At 45.2% G+C, this 25,189-nt stretch overlaps 1 protein-coding gene across 4 annotated transcripts in view; it reads left to right on the top strand.

The window, feature by feature from the left end:
• Nucleotides 1–13,688: 13,688 nt before the first annotated feature.
• FXR1 (FMR1 autosomal homolog 1) overlaps nucleotides 13,689–25,189 on the top strand; it is a 37,578-nt gene continuing 26,077 nt past the window's right edge. Inside the window, exons 1-2 of one of the 4 annotated variants that reach the window (XM_081190240.1) lie at nucleotides 13,689–13,707; nucleotides 14,094–14,193. In XM_081190240.1, coding sequence (XP_081046366.1) covers nucleotides 14,143–14,193 — 51 coding nt within the window. In that variant the 5' untranslated portion in view covers nucleotides 13,689–13,707; nucleotides 14,094–14,142. Of the gene's footprint in view, nucleotides 13,708–13,919; nucleotides 14,194–25,189 lie in introns of those variants that run through there. The other 3 variants (XM_081190241.1, XM_081190239.1, XM_081190242.1) reach the window with 3 other exon arrangements.

The following is a 25,189-nucleotide window of genomic DNA, read 5'->3' as shown; positions in this document are numbered from 1 at the left end:
AAGCTTTATTTATGTTGTGCTTAATATATATTTTATCCCAGTTTGCAGCTGCAAATTGTCTTGTAAACATAATACATTGCTGAACATGCCCTAGGTGGCAGCAGCAGAATGAAATATTAGTGGGGAAGGGAGAAATGTTTTCCCCAATTAATTCAAATGCCCATTAATAAAATAAAAAGTGTATATGTGAGAGAGAGTGACACACACACACACACACACACACACACACACACACACACACTTGGGAGGTGTTTTGAGCTCCATAAGAGATTGTTTTAAACTGGCCAACATTTAAGCCTACGCTTGCTGATATTCAATTTTTAATGTTGATGCATTTTTGGTCAAAATCTGGAATAATAGAAAAAAAATGCTTTGTCCTCAGATTGGTTTTAAATTCTGTGGCTCAGCTCTGGAGCATCTGAACAACGATAAAGTGGGAGAGGAAGTGTCTATGGGGCCAGGGGCTGCCAGTTGAGTCAGCTCTATAGTTATGTATGTAAAACATTTTTACCTTGCCATTCATTGCCAAAGGAACTTCCAGTTCAGGTTACTAGTTAAAGCATAAATAAAATATATAAACAGCCACTTAAAGCAGGCAGATCACGACCAGAGTGCTCCAGTTGGACAGTAAACTCCAGGAAAAGCCTCGACAAATAACTTTAACTGGTACTAGAAATTCAGCAGGATCAGGCCTTCTCAGTATTGGCACCCGCCCTGAGGAACGCCTTCGCATCCTATGCCAAACAGATAAAACACGTATTTGAGTTTTAGAAGACATCTGAAGGCAGCACTGTTCAGGGAAGTCATTAATGCTTAATGTTTTCTTGCGTTTTTAATACTTTGCTGGGAGCTGCCCAGAGTGGCTGGGTGGCATATAAATAATAAATTTATTCTTGTTATTATTGGCACCAGTTGTATCGCAAAGGGGAAGGAGTTCCAAAGCTGGGGTGTCCCGTCTGAGGAGGTTCTCATCTCTGTGGCTTCAGAAAAAGGTTGAACTTCAGGAAAAGGTTGCACTGCTGAGATCTCCTGGCTGATCTGTTTGTGCAGGATCCTTTATAGGGGAGCAGGCATTCTCTCAGGTAACCAGGCCCCATGTTGTTTAGGACTTTCAGCTAGTACAAGAATGGTCTCTGTAGCATTTTGACAGCCAGTGCAATTCTTTCAGAACTGGTGTTACATGTGCACAAACAGGCCGTCTCCATCTGGGATGTAGCTGCAGCGTTCTCCAATTAACAGCAGATTTCAGCCCCATGTGGAGTGCATTATAGTAATCCAGTCTTAAGGTTACCAATCCATGGGTCGTGAGGCAGAGCAATCATGAGGCAGAGTGAGTTAGCCACCTCAGACATCGTTTTTTGAGGGACAGAGCTGTGTGGACTGCAAAGCCTGCCCGGGACATAGCTAGGCTGCTTCCCTCAGGCGCAGTGGAGGTTGTCGTCTCATTGCCAGGGTTGAAGTAAGAGTCAGCTGTCATCCTGGTCCGCTTCTATGCAAGGGGTAACCATAGAGAAAAAGCAGCTGTGGTGTCTTTTGTCTGTTTCTGATCTGGCCCTGACAGTTGCTTCATTACCCAACATGCTGTAGTTGATCAGGATTCCAGGTAAAAGAGCCAAGAATGGAAGGGAAAGGAGAGAGGAGAGACGGTAGCATTGGGAGACTTTGCAGAAATTCGATTTTTTATTTGGCTTTGAACTTGGCACTTACTGGGAATGTGCAGGGTGCTGTTCTCTCACATCTGAGTTACCTGCAGCTGCCCTGACAAGACGAGGAATGAGGGACCGTGAGGGAAAGGCAAGGCTGACCCTGTGTGCACTAAAAGCACAACTCAGAACACCCTGCATCCACATTGGAGAAGATTCTGTGGCCATGTGTTGAGCTTGCACAGGGAATCAAGAATGCAGGAATCTGCATGAGATTCCATACATGCTTCTGGCTCGACAGGAACCCTCTGAATAGTATTGGCAGAGGCACCCACCAAGCCTCAGTTTTCCTGTATGATAGAACAAATTCCTTGTGACATGTGGAATGTGGCGTATTCATTGCTTGCCCTGGCCCAGGAGAATGGTGTTGTTCTGTTGCCAATGCAAGACTTAGTAGTCCTCTTTCTCCTCTGGGCTGTGTACACACTCAACTGTGTAGCACAAAAATATAGCTAAAAATCCTTCATTCTCATCCTCAAGGCGCTGCTTTCAGTCTTGATTTCTAGATCCTGGGTGCGCTTGGAAACTCCCATTGATTAGGTTATCCATGCCTTTTCCACCCTGCACATGCCTCAGCTGAATGAAGAAGGAAGTGGCAATTCCAATATTGAAATATACCCACTTATGTCATTGGATAGTAAAGGTAAAGGGACCCCTGACCATTAGGTCCAGTTGTGGCCAACTCTGGGGTTGCGGCGCTCATCTCACTTTACTGGCCGAGGGAGCCGGCATACAGCTTCCGGGTCATGTGGCCAGCATGACTAAGCCGCTTCTGGCAAACCACAGCAACGCACGGAAACGCTGTTTGCCTTCCCGCTAGAGCGGTACCTATTTATCTACTTGCACTTTGACGTGCTTTCGAACTGCTAGGTTGGCAGGAGCAGGGACCGAGCAACGGGAGCTCATCCCGTCGCGGGGATTCGAACCGCCGACCTTCTGATCGGCAAGTCCTAGGCTCTGTGGTTTAACCCACAGCGCCACCCGTGTCATTGGATAGGTGTAGATAAATCCCCCATTGCTGGGTCCGCCTACATATGTTTTCAAAAGGACACACAGCGGGGCAATGCAGACTCAATCTGCAATGCCCTTTTATTTTCAGAATGAAACCAGTTTCTCAAGAGATGTTTTTCACTGGCAAAAGAGATGCTGTAAATCTTGATTGCATGTTGACTACATCAGTGGCGTAGCGTGGGGGGTGCAGGGGGGGCCGGCCGCACCGGGCGCAACATCTGGGGGGGCGCGCTCGCACTCGCACCTCTCTGCCCCTACCTGGCTCACTCACTCTCTCTCACTGCAGTGCTGGCTGTGCGAATCCAATCCGAGCCGCTGGGTCGCCACCCACTGTGGAGGGGGTGGGTGCCAGGCGTGCGGTGCGGAGAGAGAGCGAGGGACTATCTGGGGGAGGGACAGTGCAGCGGCCGCCCAGCGCTGCGCTGAGCACGGGAGAGAACCACACCAGACCAGCCCAGGCAGCAGCAAGAAGAACCTGGCAGCGTCAGCAGGTTAGGGGGCGCAAATTACTTGCCTTGCCCCGGGTGCTGACAACCCACGCTACGCCGCTGGACTACATTTAAAAAATCCCCCGAAGTACTCAATCTGTCTTGATTTCAAAATAAAATGTTGTATGTATGCAACCTTGTTTACTTCTTCTGATCTTTATGGATACCATTCTGCCCCTCCCAGTATTATGGAATTAGGGAGAAGTGAAACTTCCTGGAAGGAGGAGAAAGACACACACACACACACACACACACACAGAGAGAGAGAGAGAGAGAGAGAGAGAGAGAGAGAGAGAGAGAGCGAGAGCGCATTATACAAAGCTTAAAAACAGTAAAGCAAGAATGACAGGATTTTCATGCCACTGAAAGATTATCTTCTTTACATTTATAACTCTCATCATGAGTAGATTGTTGGATTGTATGTTCCAGCTTTTTTTCAAGAGACATTTAGAACTTCAAATGCTGCAACAAATTAATTTGCAAGATAGAGACAATAATGAGGGATTCCATTTCAAGACACGTCTGTGAAACGTTATGAAAGCTTAAAATGGAAAAGAAGAAGCGTGAACTGGCAGTCATCATTTACTAATATAAGGGAAAGCTACTGAAAAAGAGGCAAAAGCAACAGCAGTTGAAGCTGCTTCTTCTTCTTAATCCGAAGAGGAAACCGAACTGAGAAAGCGTAATCAGATGCTACCCTCTTAACAATGTTCTAGGCAACAGAACAAGTTTTATAGAAGGGAAACAGGACAAACAAAACTTGGGACTTCAAATGTAATGGGATTATTTTAAGGAATTTTTTCAAAAACGTTTTTGTACAGGAGACATGTAAAATGTTTTTGATTTTTGCTCAACTATATTCACTGAGTTTGCAATTTCAGAGTTAACAGGGCATAATCTCAGGATCATGCAGGAATTAAGGGGTTATCAACATTGTGATCCTGGTGATTATGAACGAAATGTTTATTGCTTCTAACTATTGCCATTGTTTACTATAGCTGTTATAGATATGTCTTCAGACCTTCATTCTGCTTTTGCTGTGATAACGCCTTTTTATAAAAAGCTCTTTCTAGGATATGTCTATACTGGTCGACAAGCCTATCATTTAAATTGGGAAGGGAGCCCATCTAGGAGAAAGAAAACTCTAATCCAAAACTTCCGCTGACTTGCAGGATATCCTTGGCAGAAGAAGTGGCTAAGGAGAAAACCCTACAAATCCAGAGTAGAATCCCTAAAACAGTTGGATGGTGCCTTGTACGTCTCCTTCTGGCAACTCATGCAGCCAAGCTGGAGCCAGTGGAGCGTGGTGCCCAGCGTGGGGGGGGGGGCAGCTGCGATGGCACCCCACCAGGATTGCGCTGCTGGGGGCGATGCACTCCCCCTGCACTCCTCTTCCTCCGCCAGTGGCTGGAGCCAAATGTATTGCTCTGCTCTCCTTTGGACCTCATCAGCGATGCCAAAAGGGGAGTCTTGTTGACTGGGCAGCCTAGTACCTTCATACACACTGCCCGGGTGTGTGTGTGTGTGTGTGTGTGTGTGTGTGTGTGTGTAACTTCAGTACTGCTAAAAACAATGCAGAAAGCAGCAGTAAAGAGTCACCAAGTCTTTGCAGCCGCAGTGGGTGCTGTGATTCTTCCACCCCCGGAGGCACACTCCATTGTCTCTCAAGACAGATGGATGTCAACAACATCCCTATTTAGCTGGAACAACCATTATTTTTAAAGTTCTGTCCCCCCAAAAAAACCCAGTGACCCATGGGTACAGGGGTCAAATCATGCAGGTTTCCATTATATAGTTTATTAAATGTATAATGTGGATCCGAGTGTAAGGTACACTCCTCCGGTGTGGTGTAGTGGTTAAGAGCGGTAGTCTCGTAATCTGGTGAACCGGGTTCGCTTCCCCGCTCCTCCACATGCAGCTGCTGGGTGACCTTGGGCCAGTCACACTTCTCAGAAGTCTCTCAGCCCCACTCACCTCACGGAGTGTTTGTTGTGGGGGAGGAAGGGAAAGGAGAATGTTAGCCGCTTTAAGATTCCTTTGGGTAGTGATAAAGTGGGATATCAAATCCAAACTCTTCTTCTTCTATCATATTGTAACACACCACCCCAATCTCCAAGCAGTATGAGATTCCAGGGGTACCAGGCGTGTGTACCAGGGTCTGTGTTTCCTTTCAGAACAAAGAGGCACAGCAGAGATGGTGGTGTCCTTGTGATATACGGTTTAATTACACATGTACACAACCTGAACGTAGGTGGAGGCAGAGCAGAGCATTCACATCCCAAGAGAGGCCCGTTCCTTTCACTGCTGCAGCCTCAGATTCCAAGAGACCCCAAGCGTTGTGTCTGACCCTCTCTGTAGCCTAAAACAGACTGCTCTGCCCTGCCTATCCCCCCAGCTTGTAAAACTGACACTTGTTTCCTGTTTGCTTACCTCAATACCCACTGCAATTCTACCCCTCCCTCCTCAAACTCTGGCCTTTTGTTTCTGCTACATGTTACATCAGGGAAGGGCTTTCCTCATTTTCCCTTGAGAGTCTCTGTTCAGGGCTTGGCCATTATTAGCTTTGTTCCTCCCACACTCAGCAAATTATGCCAGGCTGGGCTGGCTTCTTAGGATAAGCCGAATCATAGAATTGGAAGGAAACCCAATGGTCATCTAGTCCTACCCTCTGCAATGAAGAATCTCACTAAAGCAGGCAAAGGCAAACTCGGCCCTCCAGATGTTTTGGGACTACCACTCCCATCATCCCTAGCTAACAGGACCAGTGGCCAGGGATGATGGGAACTAGTCTCAAACCTGAGGGCTGAGTTTGCCTATGCCTGCACTAAAGCATCCATGACAGATGGCCATCCAACCTCTGCTTAAAAACCTCCAAGGAAGGAGAGTCCACAACCTCCTGAGGGAGACTGTTCCACTGTCAAACAGCTCTTCTTGTCAGAAATCCAGCAGAGTTTGGCACAGTTTAACCAAACCTTGATTATTTCTAACTTTTACTAAATCCAGGAATTATGTGGAGGATTTGGCACCCAATAATTTATGGGATCCTTCTTCTTGTTGTTTAGTTGTTTAATCGTGTCCGACTCTTCAGGACCCCATGGACCAGAGCACGCCAGGCACTCCTGTCTTCCACTGCCTCCCACAGTTTGGTCAAACTCATGTTTGTAGCTTCGAGAACACTGTCCAACCATCTGGTCCTCTGTTGTCCCCTTCTCCTTGTGTCCTCCATCTTCCCCAGCGTCAGGGTCTTTTCCAGGGAGTCTTCTCTTCTCATGAGGTGGCCAAAGTATTGGAGCCTCTGCTTCAGGACCTGTCCTTCCAGTGAACACTCAGGACTGATTTCCTTCTAAGTAGATAGGTTTGATCTTCTTGCAGTCCATGGGACTCTCAAGAGTCTCCTCCAGCACCATAATTCAAAAGCATCAATTCTTCGGCAATCAGCCTTCTTTATGGTCCAGCTCTCACTTCCATACATCACTACTGGGAAAACCATAGCTTTAACTATACAGACCTTTTTCGGCAAGGTGATGTCTCTGCTTTTTAAGATACTGTCTAGGTTTGTCATTGCTTTTCTCCCAAGAAGCGGGTGTCTTTTAATTTCGAGACTGCTGTCACCATCTGCAGTGATCATGGAACCCAAGAAAGTAAAATCTCTCACTGCCCCCATTTCTTCCCCTTCTATTTGCCAGGAGGAGATGGGACCAGTGGCCATGATCTTCGTTTTTTTGATGTTGAGCTTCAGACCATATTTTGCGCTCTCCCCTTTCACCTTCATTAAAAAGTTCTTTAATTCCTCCTCACTTTCTGCCATCAAGGTTGTGTCATCTGAATATCTGAGGTTGTTGATATTTCTTCCGGCAATCTTAATTCTGGTTTGGGATTCATCCACTGCCCCCCTCCAATTTATAGCAATATGTTCCAGGTTTTTGTTTATTTTTTTAAATGCAGTCTCAGAAGCCTGCAATTTTGAGCGGAACATCATATTTTGTTTATCCAAAAGGGTAGTCACACGCACCTCTCCACTGTGGGGCAACTTGGGGCAGGTGTGGTTTTGAAAGGGGGATATGGCTGCTGAGGAAAGGGTTAAGCACTTCCTCCCTTGCAACTGCTCTGTCCTGTCCAAAATGTCAGCTTTCTAATGCTTCTTTTTCTTTTAACCCCCCCCAACCTCAGAAAAACAGGCATGTAACATATAGTTTCCCTCCAAGTTTTAAGGTACACGTCTTTTCTACAGTTAAAGGAACGCAGAGCCCTTACTGTAACTGAGTTGGCAGATTCTTCAGCTCAGATTACAGGCGGACTGTGTGTGAGAGAGGATCAGCAGTGAAAGTCCACAAGACTTTATCCTAATTTTATCAGATTACTTCCCCTGAAACTCTTCTTTTGAAGTGCTCTTCAACAGAAGAACAAATGGGGAAGACATCAATGCTTCATAAAGCTGAAAGCTTCTCCCTGGGGTAATTGAAATATTTCTTATCAAAGGATTGATAAGATCAGGTTGCAGCTGTAACAAAGAAGAAACAGATAAAGCCAAGTGGAAATCGGTAAGACAGCGCTGGTGGTACAAGCCTATTGAAGATGGTCGAGCTAATTAGAATCTATAACTCAGGACATTCCATTACATGCTGGGCAAATGACCCTGTAAGTTTCAAGTCTATCTGCTACATTTAAAAAAAAAAAGTTCAGATGTAGAAATAATAATGTGGCTGATGGATTCTGTATCCTTGAATGAGCATCACCAACCAGAGGTCTGGGTATCTGGCAAATTTCTTTTAAAATAAGGTCCTTTGAGTTCAATATATGCATCTATCTTCACCAATGTTTAAAAACCTTCTAAAAATTTCACACAGAGCTTTCTGAGAACCAAGGTTCAAAAGAAGGGGGGCAATGAAACATAATAAAGTTTTACCAAAAAAATAAAATAAAAAGGAAGTTGGGGGAAAATTCCTATTAAAGACTGAGGTAGTTTAAATTGGGTAAAAGAAGCAGAATTGATCTAACAAAAATACAGGGTTTTAAATATATATATATATATATATATATAAAGCAGAGACTGACTTAGGGAACATTTTAAATTACAGCAGGACGTGGCCCTTGCTGCACCTGTAATTCAGACTTAAACATGTGTGGAGATTTCCAAATTGCTTCTCAACAGGTATATTTGTAGGGTTCTGGAGGATTATTATGAAGCCCTAGATATGGATACATTATATTGATTTTTGTTTGTCAAAGCTATCCTTTGTCCTCAGTTTATGTTGGTTTGGTCCAGAGGACACATTATTGGATACAGTAAAATAATAATAATAATAATAATAATAATAATAATAATAATAGTTATACTCCACTCATCTGATTGCATTGCCCCAACCACTTGAAGCCTGCAACATGAGATATCAAACATTAAAAGCTTCCCGATATCAGATGTCTTCGGAAAGTTATATAGTTGTTTATCTGTTTGAAATCTGATGGGAGGGCCTTCCACAGGGCAGGCGCCACTACCAAGAAGGCCTTCTGTCTGGTTCCTTGTAACTTTACTTCTCACGGTGAGGGAACCTCCAGAAGGCCCTCTGAGGTGAACCTCTGTGTCTGGGTGGCTGAACGATGGCAAAACTCATTTCTATGGTCTTCCTTGGTAGCTTTGAACGAGTCATCCACTCTTTCAGCCTCAGTTCTTCATCTAAATATGAAGTGTAGCAGGTAACCTCACAAAACATTACTTGGTGCCCAAGACTGTGTACACATTACCCTTTACTCCACCTCCAAATGCTTGAAAGATAATTCAATTTTGGTAATTCAATTTTGGGGGAAGGCTAGGCTAGAACTGTCTTCCATGATAGTTCTCTATGCAGAGGGAAGGTTTGGGATTATTATTTTTAGGAGGAATATTAAGTCAGGTGAACTCCCATCTTTCGATGTAGTGCAGCCCTTGCACAGGTCCACCATATCAGGTTGAAAACATGCCATACATTTAAAGACTTTTGTAAAGTAATTTCCCCCAAAGGATCATAGGAAGTGTAAAGGTACGTTAAGGGTGCTGAGAATTATAGCTCTGTGAGGTGTAAACTATAGTTCTCCGGATTCTTTTGGGGTGGGGTGCTTTAAATGTACCGTATGTTCCAAAAACGTGCAATATGAACCAGCAAATTTTACAAAACAGTGACTGCTCTCCGAAGCAGCAGCCATGTGGGGAGAAACATAATTGCACTTAGCAGCAAGGACTTTTGCCTCATACATCATTTTATGCTCCATCATTTGTTTATTTATATACAAATCCTAGGGTAGTTGTCATAACAATGCCTTGTTGTTTAGTCGTTTAGTCGTGTCCGACTCTTTGTGACCCCATGGACCAGAGCATGCCAGGCACTCCTGTCTTCCACTGCCTCCCGCAGTTTGGTCAAACTCATGCTGGTAGCTTCGAGTACACTGTCCAACCATCGCGTTCTCTGTCGTCCCCTTCTCCTTGTGCCCTCCATCTTTCCAAACATCAGGGTCATTTCCAGGGAGTCTTCTCTGCTCATGAGGTGGCCAAAGTATTGGAGTCTCAGCTTCAGGATCTGTCCTTCCAGTGAGCACTCAGGGCTGATTTCCTTCAGAATGGAGAGGTTTGATCTTCTTGCAGTCCACGGGACTCTCAAGAGTCTCCTCCAGCAGCATAATTCAAAAGCATCAATTCTTCAGTGATCAGCCTTCTTTATGGTCCAGCTCTCACTTCCATACATCACTACGGGGAAAACCATAGCTTTAACTATATGGACCTTTGTTGGCAATGCCTATTGTATTACTAAAAATACTCCAATCTGAATGGTCGCTCCCCAACTGCAAAATAAGTATAGTGCCTTATCTTATTGGGCTGCTGTAGAAACCAGCACAGGAACAGCCCTATGAAGTCCACCTCTACACTTCATATTTTGCAGTTGAGAAACTGAGGCTGAGGGTGAGCGACTTGTTCAAATATACCCAGCACATCTTCATCAAATATTTGAAGCTCTCTTAAGTGGAATCTACACACATATAAAAAACATTTTGAAAATGCTTTTTTAAAAGTGTTTTTTAAAAATACATTGAATTTTCCATAAGGCCATCACCATCTAGTGCAGGGGTAAGTCAACATTTTTATACCTACTGCCCACTAATGCATCTTTCTTGATGGTAAAATTTCTTTACCGCCAGTGCTCAATGGAAGGATTCAGCTTGCGGCGGGGAACCCCCTCCGCCCACCTAGAATACTGAAACGCCCACTAGTGGGCGGTCGGGACCAGGCTGACAACCCCTGATCTAGTGTCACATTGTATATTGCACTTAAAACGTTTCATTTGCAGCTGTATAGCTGAGTCTTTAGACCACTTTAACAGTCATAGTTCCCCCCCCACCCAAGAATCCTGGGAACAATAGTGTGTTAAGGGTGCCAGGAATTATAGCTTTGTGAGTAGCAGTTCCTAACCACTCTCAGCACTACAGCTCCCAGGATTCCTCGGGGAAAGTAGTGTTTTAAATGAATAATATGGATGTGACCCTGGAAGTTCACAGAAATTGTAAGATTTGCCCCTAAAGTTCCTAGGCCTCTGGATCATGCTGACTTTTCTCAAAGGGAAGATTGTCCCATATATAACATGCACACAGAAATATATTTTCAGCTCTTTTTTTCTCTTGCACTGCCCTGTATTCTCTTTTGTCCTTTCTATTATTCATTGTCCATCTCATTTCTGCCTTCTCATGTCTCTTTTCTCCCTCCTCTCATTAGTCTCCTACTAGCCCAGTTTTATTAATAACGTTTTAATGTATTCAGCATCTAACACTCCGCCATTTCTCTCCTACAGTCTTCACTAACATTTCCCATGCTGGAAAAAGACTTTTGCTTGGAAGTACCAATTCTACCCAGCAGGGGGAGGGGAAATCCCAGTGTTTCAGAGACAGGCTGAAAACCCAGTTAGCTAGGATAATTATGGAATGTGGTGCAAATTGCAGTTTGGAGCAGAATCTAACCTCAGAGCTCAAAGGATGCAAAAGAAACCCAGTGAAATCGGAGAACACAATTTATAACTTTGTTGGCAGATGACCTGGAACATTTGACAGCAGGGCAAATTCAGTTTAGTTTATAAACAGAGCAGAGTTGGTGCTTAATTTTTATTGGGGCTATATCATCACGATCACTAATGCATTTTCTGCTCCTTATTCTGTAAGGACGCAGATGATTAGAGGTTTTTTTTATTTTTTTACTAGTGCTTCACATTACTGCCAATCATAAAGTGAAATAAAATCTGGAGATTAGAAATCATGAAATATTTGTGCATGTGTGAACCAGGTCCAAGCATTGAATAACCCATAGATATCCAGACATGTACAAGTGTATGTGTACCATTGGCCATTTTAGGTATATTACTGCCCCATGTCGCTTCTCAGTCCCGCAAATGGCTGTTGACTGGTTGTCAACAATAATGCTGCTTTAAAATTATTTCATCCCACTGAAACCAATCTGTGGGTTCCAAGAAGCATTCCAGATGGATGCTGAAACAATCCTTTCTCTACCAGCCTCCTTAAGTCTATGGAAATTCTCTGCAAAGGGGTAGGCCTTGCTCTTTTTAGGCAGAACATGGGTAAGAGCAAGTCTGAGAACCCTGAGAATCAGGCTGCTTGTTGACTTAAATCCTATTATTTCAGGCAGAGTGTTGTGCATCAGTCTACTGAGTCACATTCAGTCACATGTACATTAATCATGTAAACTTAAAAAGGATTTGGTATAATCAATATTTCAAGCTTCAATTGTTCTGTGTTGCTCCTTCCTTAGCCCAGTCCCCTCAAAATGTTTTAATTTTTTCCCTGCAGCAGTAACTGGCCCTCCACATCAGCCTGTGAAATACACTTTGCCTCCTAAACACTCCGGCATTTATATTTCCAGCACAAACAACTTTAATCAGGCAAAAACACATGTAGATTGCAGCACACCAAGGTAAGCCTTATCATTATCGGTCCAGAACTACTGTATGAATAATATTCCAAATATAGCCTTGTGGGTGCTTCTCATGGCTCTGTCAATTTCTTTTTAAATTAGCAGAATCTTAGCAATTTCAAATCTTATGGCTTTTGTATTTTCAAAGGAAGAGTAGCTTTTCTGTTGTAGGTGTAGGTGCAACCTGTACGCATTTCCACTGGGGACAATCTACCATAAATAGTTTGCAAAGAACTACCTGCAACATAGTCCCACGCCTTTAAATTAAGCATTAAGTTACCTAATTAGTTTTTCATTGACCCTGATAATAGCATTATAGGCCTGTTTTTATCTAGATTCTTTTTAAGAATCTCTTATGGGTGGTCTAGAAATAAGACAAATAAATGTTGACTTTTAACACACATCAAAAATATTTCTTGTGCCCACCATTGCATCATAGTGAACGGCAGGGAAGAAAACTAGTACGAAAGTAACAGTGGGCCTTATTGCAGCAAATATTCTTCTACTTTTTTATTATAATGTTGGCCTTTCCCCACTACTACTGCACCAGGAACAACTCTACTGTGTGGTTAAAAAAAAAGCAGCATGTGCTCCGTGGGGTTCAATACTACTCTCCCTCAATGCTTTTCTTCTCTCAAGCTTTTCAGCTTTTTCTCATCTGTTTTACTTGAATTCTTCTGATGGCATTTTGGTTTATCTCGGTTTAATTATTTGCAAGTTTTAGATTATTTTTGCGTGCACATTAGCATGGCCAGGCAGAGTGATCTCCGCAAAACGCTGCCAAGATGCTTCCGAGAGCCTCTTATTAAAGAAGTTTCAGAGTTTCGTGGCAGAGTATGGAGTACAACTCCCCACTTGCAGTCGCAAAGTGCACGTATGCAAACATTGCGATGGATTTGCTCGCTAATCTCAGGTGCGTTTAGTGAAAACAAGCAACGGAACACTATCATTGAAAAGCAGATCAGCTGGATCCGGACCCCGCCCCGCTTTCCCCCCTGGCTTTACACCCAGATTACATTCAGGTTTGGGGCTCTTGCCTCCATGTCCGGCTGGTGAACCTCTGGTCCCTGTGCGCGGGGAAACACGGTACTGGCCTAGACACCTTTGCAGGTGGCCAACGACTCTTTAATCTTGCGTGTCAACAAAGCTAACAGCTCATTTGGGCCAGGGCGACTCTGCCCTCAGCTTGGCGTGTTTGCGCGCTCGCGCTTTCTCGCTGCCGCCGGCGGCAACTCCCACGGCCCATCAGCGCGCGGGGACAGGCAGCACCTCTGCGTGCACGTCTGAACGCGGCTTATCTCCCGTCACGGGGCCAGCGACTGCGCCGAGGCCGCGCCTCTATGGATGTGGGCGCGCGGATCCCACCCTTGTTCCCCCTTCGGGTTTGATTCAAAGCGCCTTTAACCAGCGTTTTTCCCCCACACGCCGCCCCCGCCTGCGAGGGCTTTCCTGGAGCAAACCGTCGCGTGAGGCGGTGTTTCTCTTCGCGTGCGCGAAGAAGCGGGAGAAGGACGTCGTGAGGAGGAGGACGAGGCGGTGCAACCCCCGCTTAGTAGGAAAGGTAGCATAAAATAAGAACAAAACGCCCGCCTCCTGTCTCTCCAAGGGAGCGGGGGAAACGAGCCCTCGTCCCCCATCTTGTTTCTCCCGTTTCGCGGCCTGAGGAGGCGTCGCCCGCCCTTGAGGCGCGCGCGAGGCGGCGGCGGCGGTGGTGGGGGGGCGGTGAGGCCTGAGGGAGCGGAGATCCCTCCGCCTCCGCGAGTCGCCGGCGGCGGCTGAGACTCGAGGGCGGCGCCGCCCGCCCCTTGCCCTCCTCCTCCCGCCTGCTCCGCTCCTCCCTCGGCCCTGGGCCTGCGTCGGGTGTGAGGAAGGGGGGAAAGCCCCGAGGGCTGCCCCGTCCCTCCCTCTTTCCCCTCCCTCCAGTCTCTCTCTCTCTCTCCCCCTCAGGTGGAGATAGTTTCTAGAAGCCCGTCCCGGCGTCCTTTGCGGCCCCAACATGGAGGAGCTGACGGTGGAAGTGCGCGGCTCCAACGGGGCCTTCTACAAGGTACGCCTCGCCCTCTAGCCGCCGGGAGCCCGGGGAGGAGCGGCCTCGGCGGGGGGACGGGGTACGGCCCGTTACTGCGGGGTTGGGGCCGGAGGGGTGGGCGGAAGGGCGGCCCTCGGCAGCCACCCTCGGGGAGCGGGGGAGCCTTTGGCCCAGGCCGGAGCGGACAGACAGTGGAAGGTTGAGCGGTTTCTTTTTTTGGGTGGGTGGGTTGGGAGAATGAAAGGTGTGTGAGGCGAGGGGTGCGGGGCGGTGTGGTGTGTGGCTTTTGGGAGGGGCTTGTGGGCGGGACACGGGTGAGGGGAGAGGTCGTGGGGAGAGCCCAAGTTCTGGGTGCGTTACGTGCCCCCGCAGTGTTGAGGTAACGCTTTTTTCGTTTTGGACACTCCTGGAAAACGGTGTAACGTGCGAAGGGGCTTCCCTTCGTTTCCCGGGACAGGGCAGGCCAGGGGCTGACTTTGTGAAGCACCTTGAGAAACCTCTTTTGGAGGGTTTTGTGTTGGAAGGCCTTTTTTTGGCCTTGTTACCTTGATAAAAGTGGGGGGGGGGAAAGGGAGCTTCTGAATTTTATTTTACTGTGGTGTGTTCATTGTGTTCAGTGCCCAAAGTAGGACACGGGTGGGGTGGGGGTGTTATGAGTCACTTGTGAGGGGTGTGGGGGTGCCCTCTGCTGTGAGTCAAAATACATTTTATATCCCTTTACTAATATTAGATTCAGGTCAGGCAGCATGGAGTCACACCTCTGGTGATAAGTAGACCCACCTCTGTGGTTTGGGTTTTAGAGAACATTTGTGCAAGCTAGGGCTAGAGGTAGGTTGAAGGGTGTGGGATTCTTCACCCAAAATGCAGGTTATTCTGTTTTAAATATGCTACTCCTTCATAAAGTTAGGAATGCACGACAACCGTAATACTTTTACAGACTCTTGAGTTTATTTATGTCACCAGAAAGCTTTCTTCACTGCCACCCTCCCTGGTATGCCAGGATGTTACAGGATCAATACAGGATACTCTCAGCTGTTGCTGTCAGTCTTTCTCCCTAAGCCAAGCCTTGGATGCTTGAAAATCCTAGACCTTTTTATGGCGTGAGGCCTCTGTTCCTCTACAGGAGCACTGATAGGAGCCAGCATTGTGAATTACAGTTTTATCTGCACACTGTGAAAGCTTTATTTATACTTAATCATAAATGTATGCTAATTACAACAAAACTATTCACTATGTCTGTGTTTTCGGTGGGTGTTGTGGCAAGTATAACTCATGTAAATGTGATGGGAATTTAAAGTTTGTTGCTAGTTGACATTCCATGCAATACCAATGGCAATTTTGGAAAACATAAGGTGAGGGGGACTCCCTTGTAATAAAGTTTTGAAACTCGTAATTACACCACATTTGCATTTTGTACTTGAATTCATATACTTATCAACATGGATCCTACTCTTCATCTGTGGAATAAAGAAATTTAAAGTCTTGTATAAGCTTTACAAATATATCAGAATATAAGCAGTTCCTTTGTTCTAAAATTTATATATTTTCTCAGTAGGGCCTTTTTACTGGTTAGTGGTGTCAGGAATTTCTGAGAAGTATTTAGCCTGCCATTTTATTTCTTTATGACCTTGTGCAACATACCTGTGCCATACTTTAGTTTTGTGACTCCAGGAGTGTTGAAAGGCATATCTTAAGACATTTTCAAATGCAAAGTCATAGTAAAAATTTGGAATTCGTTTTTGTGATATGTGGATGACTTTTCAAAGACAGCAATTGCAGGCTTGATGAGAGATGTGATTTGACAACATCAGTTTATATGTAAGAAGGTTAGAATGTTCAAGTTTAGTGCCATGCTATGTGAAAGTTTTTCACTCAGCATTTTGAAAATTTTGTTCAACTTCAGTATGTACATGTGATGAAATTATGTTTATACTTTGCTGAATCCGTTTGGCCTTGAAGCTTCCTTGCTCAGCTAGCACAAACGTTTATTTTTGAAGAAGTCAGTTTTCTATTCTGCTTTTTCATGTGTGCAGATGGAAGGAGGAGGAAAGTGTTGTTTTCAGAATGGTAAGTCTACTGGCAATAATAGTTGGAACTCCTTGTTGGTGGTAAAAGTAATACAAGGTCTCACTGAGACTGAATTTAATCAGTGATAATTGCTTCAGGCAGTCACATACCAGGCATATATGGTTATTATCATGGATCACAGCACCATTTTAAAATTGAACATTGCTTGGGCCTAGTTGCTGCTAATGTAAAGCCAGGATTTCCAGAGCATTTAAGACATCGCCATTTAGCATTTGTGGAGTTGTTAGCTACTGTTGTAAGTAGCCCTTTGCCTATAGGTGGGCCTGGGATCCAAGTTGAAAAGGTTCCGAATATTGATAGGCCGTGTAAGAATTGGAGAGCTTACAATTTTGATAGTTGGCAAATCTGGAAATTTATATGTTTAACTTACTCTTGGATTTCTTTTTTGTGATTTACCGTATATTGGCTAGTGACTATATATAAAAAATAAAAATGTGACTGACACAAAAATTCCAAATCCTCCATTTGAATGCAGGCCATCCTGTTTTAATTTCCTGAATAACTCTGGGAGGATATATTGACAGAATGCAAAATCCATGTGACTATACTTGCTTGTAGATTCTTGTTTGAAAATTATGGCTATTTAAGATTCCCTCACCCAGCATGTTTATCTACAACAGGGATGGGCAACTTGTAGCTCTTTAGATATTGTTAGATTCCTGACTCCCATCAGCCCTAGTCAGTGTGCCAGTAATTGGAGACAATGAGATCTGTAGTCCAACAATACCTGTTGGACAATAATTGCTTCAGAGCGCTCAGATGGATGAATTTTTTAAAATATATCCGTTATTAGTAAGCTGCCATATGGGGCTTGATTTGTTCATGACCTAATACATGGCTGTGAAACCTGTGGCTATTCAGGTGTTACTGGACCTCATCCCTGACCTTTGGTCATGCTGGCTGGAGTGATGAGAATTGGGGGATCTGACAACATCTGATACTTCATATCACAAGTTTCCCACCTGTTATAACAATGAATAAATAACCAGAAATATAGTTTATGGATATGGAAGCTATCAACAGTTATTTATTTCCAGTTAAAGATGGTTGCTATTTATTTATTTTTAAGCTGGTGTGGATTGGTCTCCAGTTACTAAAAAAAGCTGACTTACTTTTTCAGTTGATGCAGGTACTTTTGATTTCAAATTGAAGCTAGCATTAGAAACCCTGTAGCAATAACTTGGCACCAGCATTCGAAACTCACCAGGTGCCAGACGCATTTTGCACCTGCTATCGACCACTTGCAACCAAGTGAAGATGCCAGGATGGCGCCTGACGTCTCCACCATCTGGAGGTGCATGCCTGGGGGATCCTCGGATCTGGACTGCTTTCATACACTAGGAAAACGTCCTGTAGAATTCTGTCAGTTATAGTTTATCTCAGATTTCCTCAACCTCTGCCCTCCAGATGTTTTTGACCTACAACTCCCATGATCCCTAGCTAGCAGGAGCAATGGTTAGGGATGATGGGAATTGTCTCAAAAAACATCTGGAGGGCCGGGGTTGAGGAAGCCTGTTTTATCTTCACAATCAGAATGAGCTTTAGGAACTAAAAAGTCGTATTACAAAATATGACTTTTGAGCTGTCTGCTCCAAAAATGGCAACTAGGCATTCCTTTTTGGCAACTTTAACCCTAGTTTAAGGAGCCATTTGGCGCCTAGCTTATATATATGAGTTTCTGACACTGCCATTGGTACTTTCAAGAATTGGTATGCCTGCGCACTGAAATCTCTGTGGTGCTACTATTGTTAAAATTGACTGGAAACACTAGCATCAACTTCAATTTAAGAAGGATTTAAAATGGGACTGGCCAAATTCTAGTGAGGTTAAGCCTTTCAGTGGCTACTAGTTATGTTTGTATACTGCCTCCAGTATACCAGTTGCTGTTGAACAATTGCAATAGAGGGCTGTTGCCCTCAACATCCATCTTGTGGACTTTCTATAGGCATTTGGTTGATCATTATGGGAAGCAGTGCTGGACTAGAAAGGCCTCTGATATAATCCAGCAAGGCTTTTCTTATCTACTCTTCCGAAGTCAGATTGAATATCATTACTTTTCAGGTTTTCCCTCTGTGTACAGTGGTCAGTTTATAATCATTTACAAGCTACTGAGATCCTTGGGGAATATTTTACTCTGTTTCCAGAAAATTACCTTTAGTAGAGTTTTTATATTGGCACATTATTTAATAATAATAATAATAATAATAATTTTTTATTTATACCCCGCCCTCCCCAGCCAAGGCCGGGCTCAGAGCGGCTTACAAGCAATAATAAAAACAAGATGAGTGATTACAACTTAAAAACAAAAATAAAATACAACATTAAAATAATGGAACATTAAAATATTAAAATGGAGCCTCATTGCAGGAGAAGGAAAAGAAAAAAGAAAAAGGGGGCGGAGGGAATCAAATTGGCTCCAAGCCAAAGGCCAGGCGGAACAACTCTGTCTTACAGGCCCTGCCGAAAGAGATCAGATCCTGCAGGGCCCTGGTCTCATGAGACAGAGCGTTCCACCAAGTTGGGGCCAGTGCTGAAAAGGCCCTGGCTCTGGTTGAAGCCAATCTAACTTCCTTAGGGCCTGGGACCACTAGGGTGTTGTTATTTATGGACCTTGAGGCTCTCCGTGGGGCATACCAGGCGAGGCGGTCCCGTAGGTACGAGGGTCCTAGGCCGTGAAGGGCTTTAAAGGTCAAAAGCAGCACCTTAAATCTGACCCTGTACTCCACCGGGAGCCAGTGCAGCTTGAAAAGCACTGGATGAATATGCTCCCATGGCAGAGACCCTGTGAGGAGCCTCGCTGCAGCATTCTGTACCCGCTGGAGTTTCTGGGACAGCTTCAAGGGCAGCCCCACGTAGAGCGAGTTACAGTAGTCAAGCCTGGAGATGACTGTCGCATGGATCACTGTGGCCAGGTCGGGGCGGGAAAGGTAAGGGACCAACTGCTTGATGCGGCGAAGGTGGAAAAATGTCGCCTTGGCTGTTGCTGTGACTTGCGCCTCCATGGAAAGGGAGGCGTCAAGGATTACACCCAAACTCTTAACGGAAGGCAATGGCACTAATTGGGCCCCCGCAAGAGAAGGGAGTTGGTCCCTCATCCCCATGCTATCCCGACCTAGCCATAGGACCTCTGTCTTCGAAGGATTTAGTTTCAATCGGCTCCCACGAAACCATCCAGCCACAGCTTCCAAGCATCTGGTCAGTGTGTAAGGGGCCGAGTTGGTGTGGCCATCCATCAGTAGATAGAGCTGAGTGTCATCAGCATATTGATGACAGCCCAGCCCAAAGCTCCGGATAATCTGGGCAAGAGGGCGCATGTTAAAAAGCATTGGGGAGAGAATTGCGCCCTGCGGCACTCCACACACCAAGGAGTGGCGTGACGACATTTCCCTCCCTAGTGCCACCCTCTGTCCCCGACCAGAGATAAAAGAGCACAACCAGTTACGGGCTATGCCCTGTATCCCCACGTCTGCAAGGCGATGGTCCAGAAGATCATGATCGACCATGTCAAAGGCTGCTGACAAATCTAAAAGGATCAGCAGTCCTGACCCGCCTCGATCCAGTTGTCTACGGATATCATCTGTTAGGGCAACCAGAGCCGTCTCCGTCCCAAAACCAGGACGGAAACCGGACTGAAATGGATCTAATGCCGATGTTTCCTCCAGAAACCTACCAAGCTGTTCAGCAACCGCTCTCTCAATTACCTTACCCAGGTATGGAAGATTTGAAACTGGGCGGTAATTGGATAGGTCTAAGGGATCTAATGAAGTTTTCTTTAAGAGTGGACGCACCACTGCTTCCTTCAGTTCCCCTGGGAATGTCCCCGTGTCAAGGGACAAATTTAGCAATTCTTGCCTTTCTTAGTGTGGCAAGCATCACAAGATGTAATTTTGAAGGCATGAAGACAGCCTTTGGACCAACAGGCAGGAAAACTGCACCGCTGAAAACCTTGTTGGGAGATAAAGTGATGGGCAGAGCACTATCAAGAACTGTACTCCCAGGAAAACATGCTTTCCAACAAAGCAATTGATAGCATCCAGACTCTGCCTTTCTTGGAAGAGATGGATTTCCCTCCCTCCCTGGATGAACTGAAGAACACCAACTCTCAGGCATGTGGTAAAGCCCCAGGACAGAAATGCTGAAAGCCAGTATTAATTCCTCTCTCATGAGTACCTTCTCTGCATTACAAAGAGGTCTGCAAACTTGAATCCCTTGCAGAAGACCACAGTGCCTGGAGGCGAACAGTCAGGTTGTACAGTGGTGCCTCGCAAGACGAAAAGAATTCGTTCCGCGAGTCTTTTCGTCTTGCGATGTTTTTCGTCTTGCGAAGCATGGTCCGTCGCAACTGCGCCTCTTCAAGCGGCTTTAAAAAAAAAGCGCAAGACGTTTTCGTCTTGCGAAGCAAGCCCATAGGGAAATTCGTCTAGCGAAGCAACACAAAAATGGAAAACCCTTTTGTCTAGCGAGTTTTTCGTCTTGCGAGGCATTCGTCTTGCGGGGCACCACTGTATACCACAGTAGTGACCAAAGGAGGAATGACTGCAGGGAGGAGTGCAGACGGAAGACATACCATGGTGTGCCTGTAGCAGTACAATCAGATGCCTTCATCTGCCCCAGCTGCAGTAAAATATGTCTCTGCCATATCATTCTCAACAGCCACAGCAGGTGGTGTAAATCTCTCAACAGTTTGAGTTTGCACCTTTTTCCATTGTATACCGAGATAGACAGATGCCAACAACAAAGGACTGACTATTTTTGACAAGAATTGTGAAATCAGAGTTTTAGAACAAACTTTTACCAAAAATGTTATGTGAAATCCAGTGTTAATATTGGATGATGTTTACAATTTCAGAAGAACTTTGCAATGAAATGGCTTGCATTGCACTAGCCTGTGGGAAAATGATTGCTTGTACATGAGAGCATGAGCAAAGTTCTTATTGTTGCAGGGTGATCTCATAGCTAGAAGCATCCTTGGAGCATGAACAGCGCGTGAACAGCTCGTGCTGTCCTACAACTAGCATGGCCTGATGCTCGCATAGTCTACTGCGAATGTCCTTATCTGCTGGCTAGAACAAATTGCTTGGCTTGTATTTTGTATCTTTCTGATTTCACACAATAAAAGCTGTGCTGCATTAGCCCTAAAAGCAGCCATATTAGCCCTAGGAGCAGCCATATTTCGGAACCTATCATGGTGTGAGACTGATTTTTCTTTGGATGCCGAGCTGCAACTCGACATTTGGTGCCCCGTGTGACTGCCTTCGGACTTCACGTTGTTTTTCATTATTCAGCACTCACCAACACGTCGTTCATCCACGTAGTGGATCCCTGGTGAGTGCTCCCGTGTGACTGCCTTCGGACTTCACGTTGTTTTTCATTATTCAGCACTCACCAACACGTCGTTCATCCACGTAGTGGATCCCTGGTGAGTGCTCCCGTGTGATTTCTTTCGGACTTCATGCTGTTTTACAACGTTCAGCTCTCACCTCGCCCCGCAAGGGCTGCAGACGCGTCGTTCATCCACGTAGTGGATCCCTGGTGAGAGCTCCCGTGTGAATGTGATTCTGGACTACGTTACGGACTTATCAGCACTTATCTCCGCCCGGACAGGGCAAAAAGGCGCCTCCCTCATCCTCCTAAGGATCCCTCGGTAAGTGCTCCCTGCTCTTTTTGCAACTCTCGCAATCATGGGAAAGTCTCTCTCTGCACCACAGAAAAAATTTTTTAAAGACCTTAAATTCCTTTTGGCCAGTAACAACCTTGCTGTTCGGAAAGCTGACCTTAAGTCCCTTATAAAAGCCCTGGACACTCACTGTCCGTGGTTCCCCCAGGACGGAACTTGGGGGTTAGACGATTGGAAAAAAATTGGACACTTCTTTCAAAATCATCCACAGATTGATGTCAAAGTTTTGCATGCCTGGTGTAACGTCTACAAAGCTATGTCGTGCTTAACTCCTTCAAACATTCTTCTGGCTGCTGCAACAGCTTCTTCGTCCGCCCTCCCGGTACCTGTTTTGCCTGCCTCAAACCTACCTCCTAAACCGCCGGACATTTCCCCTTCGGCTCCTCCTGTCGTCCCTCCCCTGCATTCTCTGCATTCTTCACATTCAGCACCCCCCATTTCCACTCCTCTCCAAGAAGAGACTCTTTGTATTGCCGCTCCGTTGCTGCCTTTTGATGCTGATACTCCAAATCTCTTTCCTGTGATTGCTCCTGCACTCCCAGCCCCCGTCATGCTGACCAAAACCGATGTTCTCGATGGGCTGACGGGAGGAGGCAATTTTCTTCCTATTGCCCAACAGTTGGCCCTTGATCCTATGTATTGGGCAGCCACCACAGCCTCAGCCCAAGAGGCTCTGGCCTCTGTCCCTGATGACAAGAATGAGCGCAATGGCCAATTGGGAAGCGTCAGACAGGGCCCTGCAGAGCCCTATGGACAATTTGTTGATCGCTTGTACAATACCTTCAAGCGGCAAGTTCAGGACCTGGCAGCACAAGACCTGACTGTACGCCAGCTTGCGTTCACTAATGTAAATGAGAACCATAAGCAAGCACTGTGCCCTTTGATGACAACAGCAAATATAGCCATTGCTGATATGCTTAAAGCCTGCCAGTCAGTGGGCACTGAGATGCACAAAGCTCATCTGCTAGCCACGGCCTTGTCCTCCGCCGTGTCCCAAAATCCTGCAAAGGCTACAACCTGTTGGATTGACAGTGGCTAAGGAGAAAATCCAGCGGACTTTACCTATTACGTACCTGGGACACAAGCTGACAGCATCTGCAGCCATTCCAGTTACGCCTCAACTACAGTTCCCTGATCATCTTAAACTGGTGGATTTACAACAAATCCTTGGACAGCTGAATTGGATAAAGAGTTATTTGGACCTGCCCACCTCTACTTTGTCTCCACTATTTTCTGCCCTTAAAGGACATAAGGATCCAGCAGACAAGATCACAATCACCTCTGCAATGGAAGAGGCTCTTCCACAGCTGTTCCAGTGTTTCCTGGCACGCTGAAAGGCCATCTTCACCCCTATTGCATTGGCCCCCCTTCCCCCTGGGAAGCCACCGTTTCTACCACTTATCGTTACAGTTTTGCTGCCTCTTGTTTGGGAAGTGAGCCTGGCTTTGAAGGATGCCCTCGCTGGACTGGCATCGCTTGGTTTTTTTGCCTCCTAATAGCAACCATCCCATCTGTGTCATCACGCTTCATTGGGCTTGGACTTTTGACTCAGCAGTACAAGGAGCAATACATCAGACTTATTTACAGCAAATGGGCTCCTGTATCTGCAGAAATGGTTGTGTGACTTCTTCTGGATTATGGTTTTTACATGCCAATAATCGAGCCACGAAATACCACGCAGGTTGCTCGGAAACAGCCATTGGACTAATTTACCATTCTCATCCTTATTGGCATCACTTGGATTTTACCCCCCATATTTTTTTTTCTCCTCCCTCAGGAGTCCTGCCTTATGATGTGTTCCCCTGAGCATGTACAGAGGGCTGTCTTGGAACTATTGTGGACTTTTGGCAAGGGAGGGGTGAGGGAATTTTAGTGTGTTCCAGTTGTTTCATTCTTGTGCTTTGGCATGGTTCCCGGACAGAAAGCAAGTTGCAAGTTGCAATATGGTTCTTTAACATGGCCTGCGAAGACAATGGGCTCTGTTCTCGACCTTGTTGCAATCTTTTTAGTTACAGCAAGTGGAATATGCTTCGCTAATGCCTTTAGCTGCTGAGAAAAATGATTTTAAAAAGCTTCTCAAAGCTTTGAACCTTTTTTTGGTGATGGTATTCTAGCATTCCAGTAAACGCTTCATATAAGATTAGCAATAATAAAATTTTAGGTCATTATCCATATTGTAGTTGGACATATGAGTACATTAATGGATCTTCTTGTTTTCTTAATGTTACAACCATGAGTGGTAGGCCAAAGGTCTTAATTAATAATGTCACAACCTACATGACCTATGAACAACAAGCTGCGTGTAGAGATTTTTTTTGGTTGGTTCGACTGGATGAGAAAGAGCAGTAAATCTGCATATTTGCTTCAATCTGATTGGACCGAAGCTTTGTTTTTAATTCTATCATCTTTGTTTTAAAAATAATCAACAAAAAAACAAAACAAAAAAAGTCAGAAATAAGAGAAGTTGCTTTATAAACTTTTTATGCTTTAAATGTAATCTTTGCCTCTAAAGGTGGAATTTATGCCTTAATTCATTCTCATTGCTGTATGTATATAACCGATCAATCGACCAATATCTCTGCTACTATTGATTATATGGAACAAATGATAGCTCATAATCCTTTGAATCCACCTGAAGGTTTTGATCCATGGGGGTGGTTGTTTTCTTGGTTGCCTAATGGATTATGGTTAAGAAAAATATTATTGATTGTAATTGCATGTATTGTTGGCTTCATTATGGTGTGTTGTTGCATTCAATGCATACCCTCTTTGATTTCCCAATGCACTGCATGGTGGTACCGACCACGGCCCACCACAGGGGTTACAAGAGGAATTTATGTTGCAAAGTGTAGACGCTTAGGCAATGAAGTGTATGATTTGGACTAATGGTCCCTCTTTTCCTCTAATAATATAAACAAGAAAAGGGGACATGTGGGAAAATGATTGCTTGTACATGAGAGCATGAGCAAAGTTCTTATTGTTGCAGGGTGATCTCATAGCTAGAAGCATCCTTGGAGCATGAACAGCGCGTGAACAGCTCGTGCTGTCCTACATGATTGGTCAACTAGCATGGCCTGATGCTCGCATAGTCTACTGCGAATGTCCTTATCTGCTGGCTAGAACAAATTGCTTGGCTTGTATTTTGTATCTTTCTGATTTCACACAATAAAAGCTGTGCTGCATTAGCCCTAAAAGCAGCCATATTAGCCCTAGGAGCAGCCATATTTCGGAACCTATCATGGTGTGAGA

Source organism: Podarcis bocagei (assembly GCF_964188305.1).
Source record: "Podarcis bocagei genome assembly, chromosome: 4".
Lineage (NCBI taxonomy): Eukaryota > Metazoa > Chordata > Lepidosauria > Squamata > Lacertidae > Podarcis > Podarcis bocagei.
Note: the sequence above shows the minus strand (reverse complement) of the source record. Positions and strands in the feature narration are given on the sequence as shown.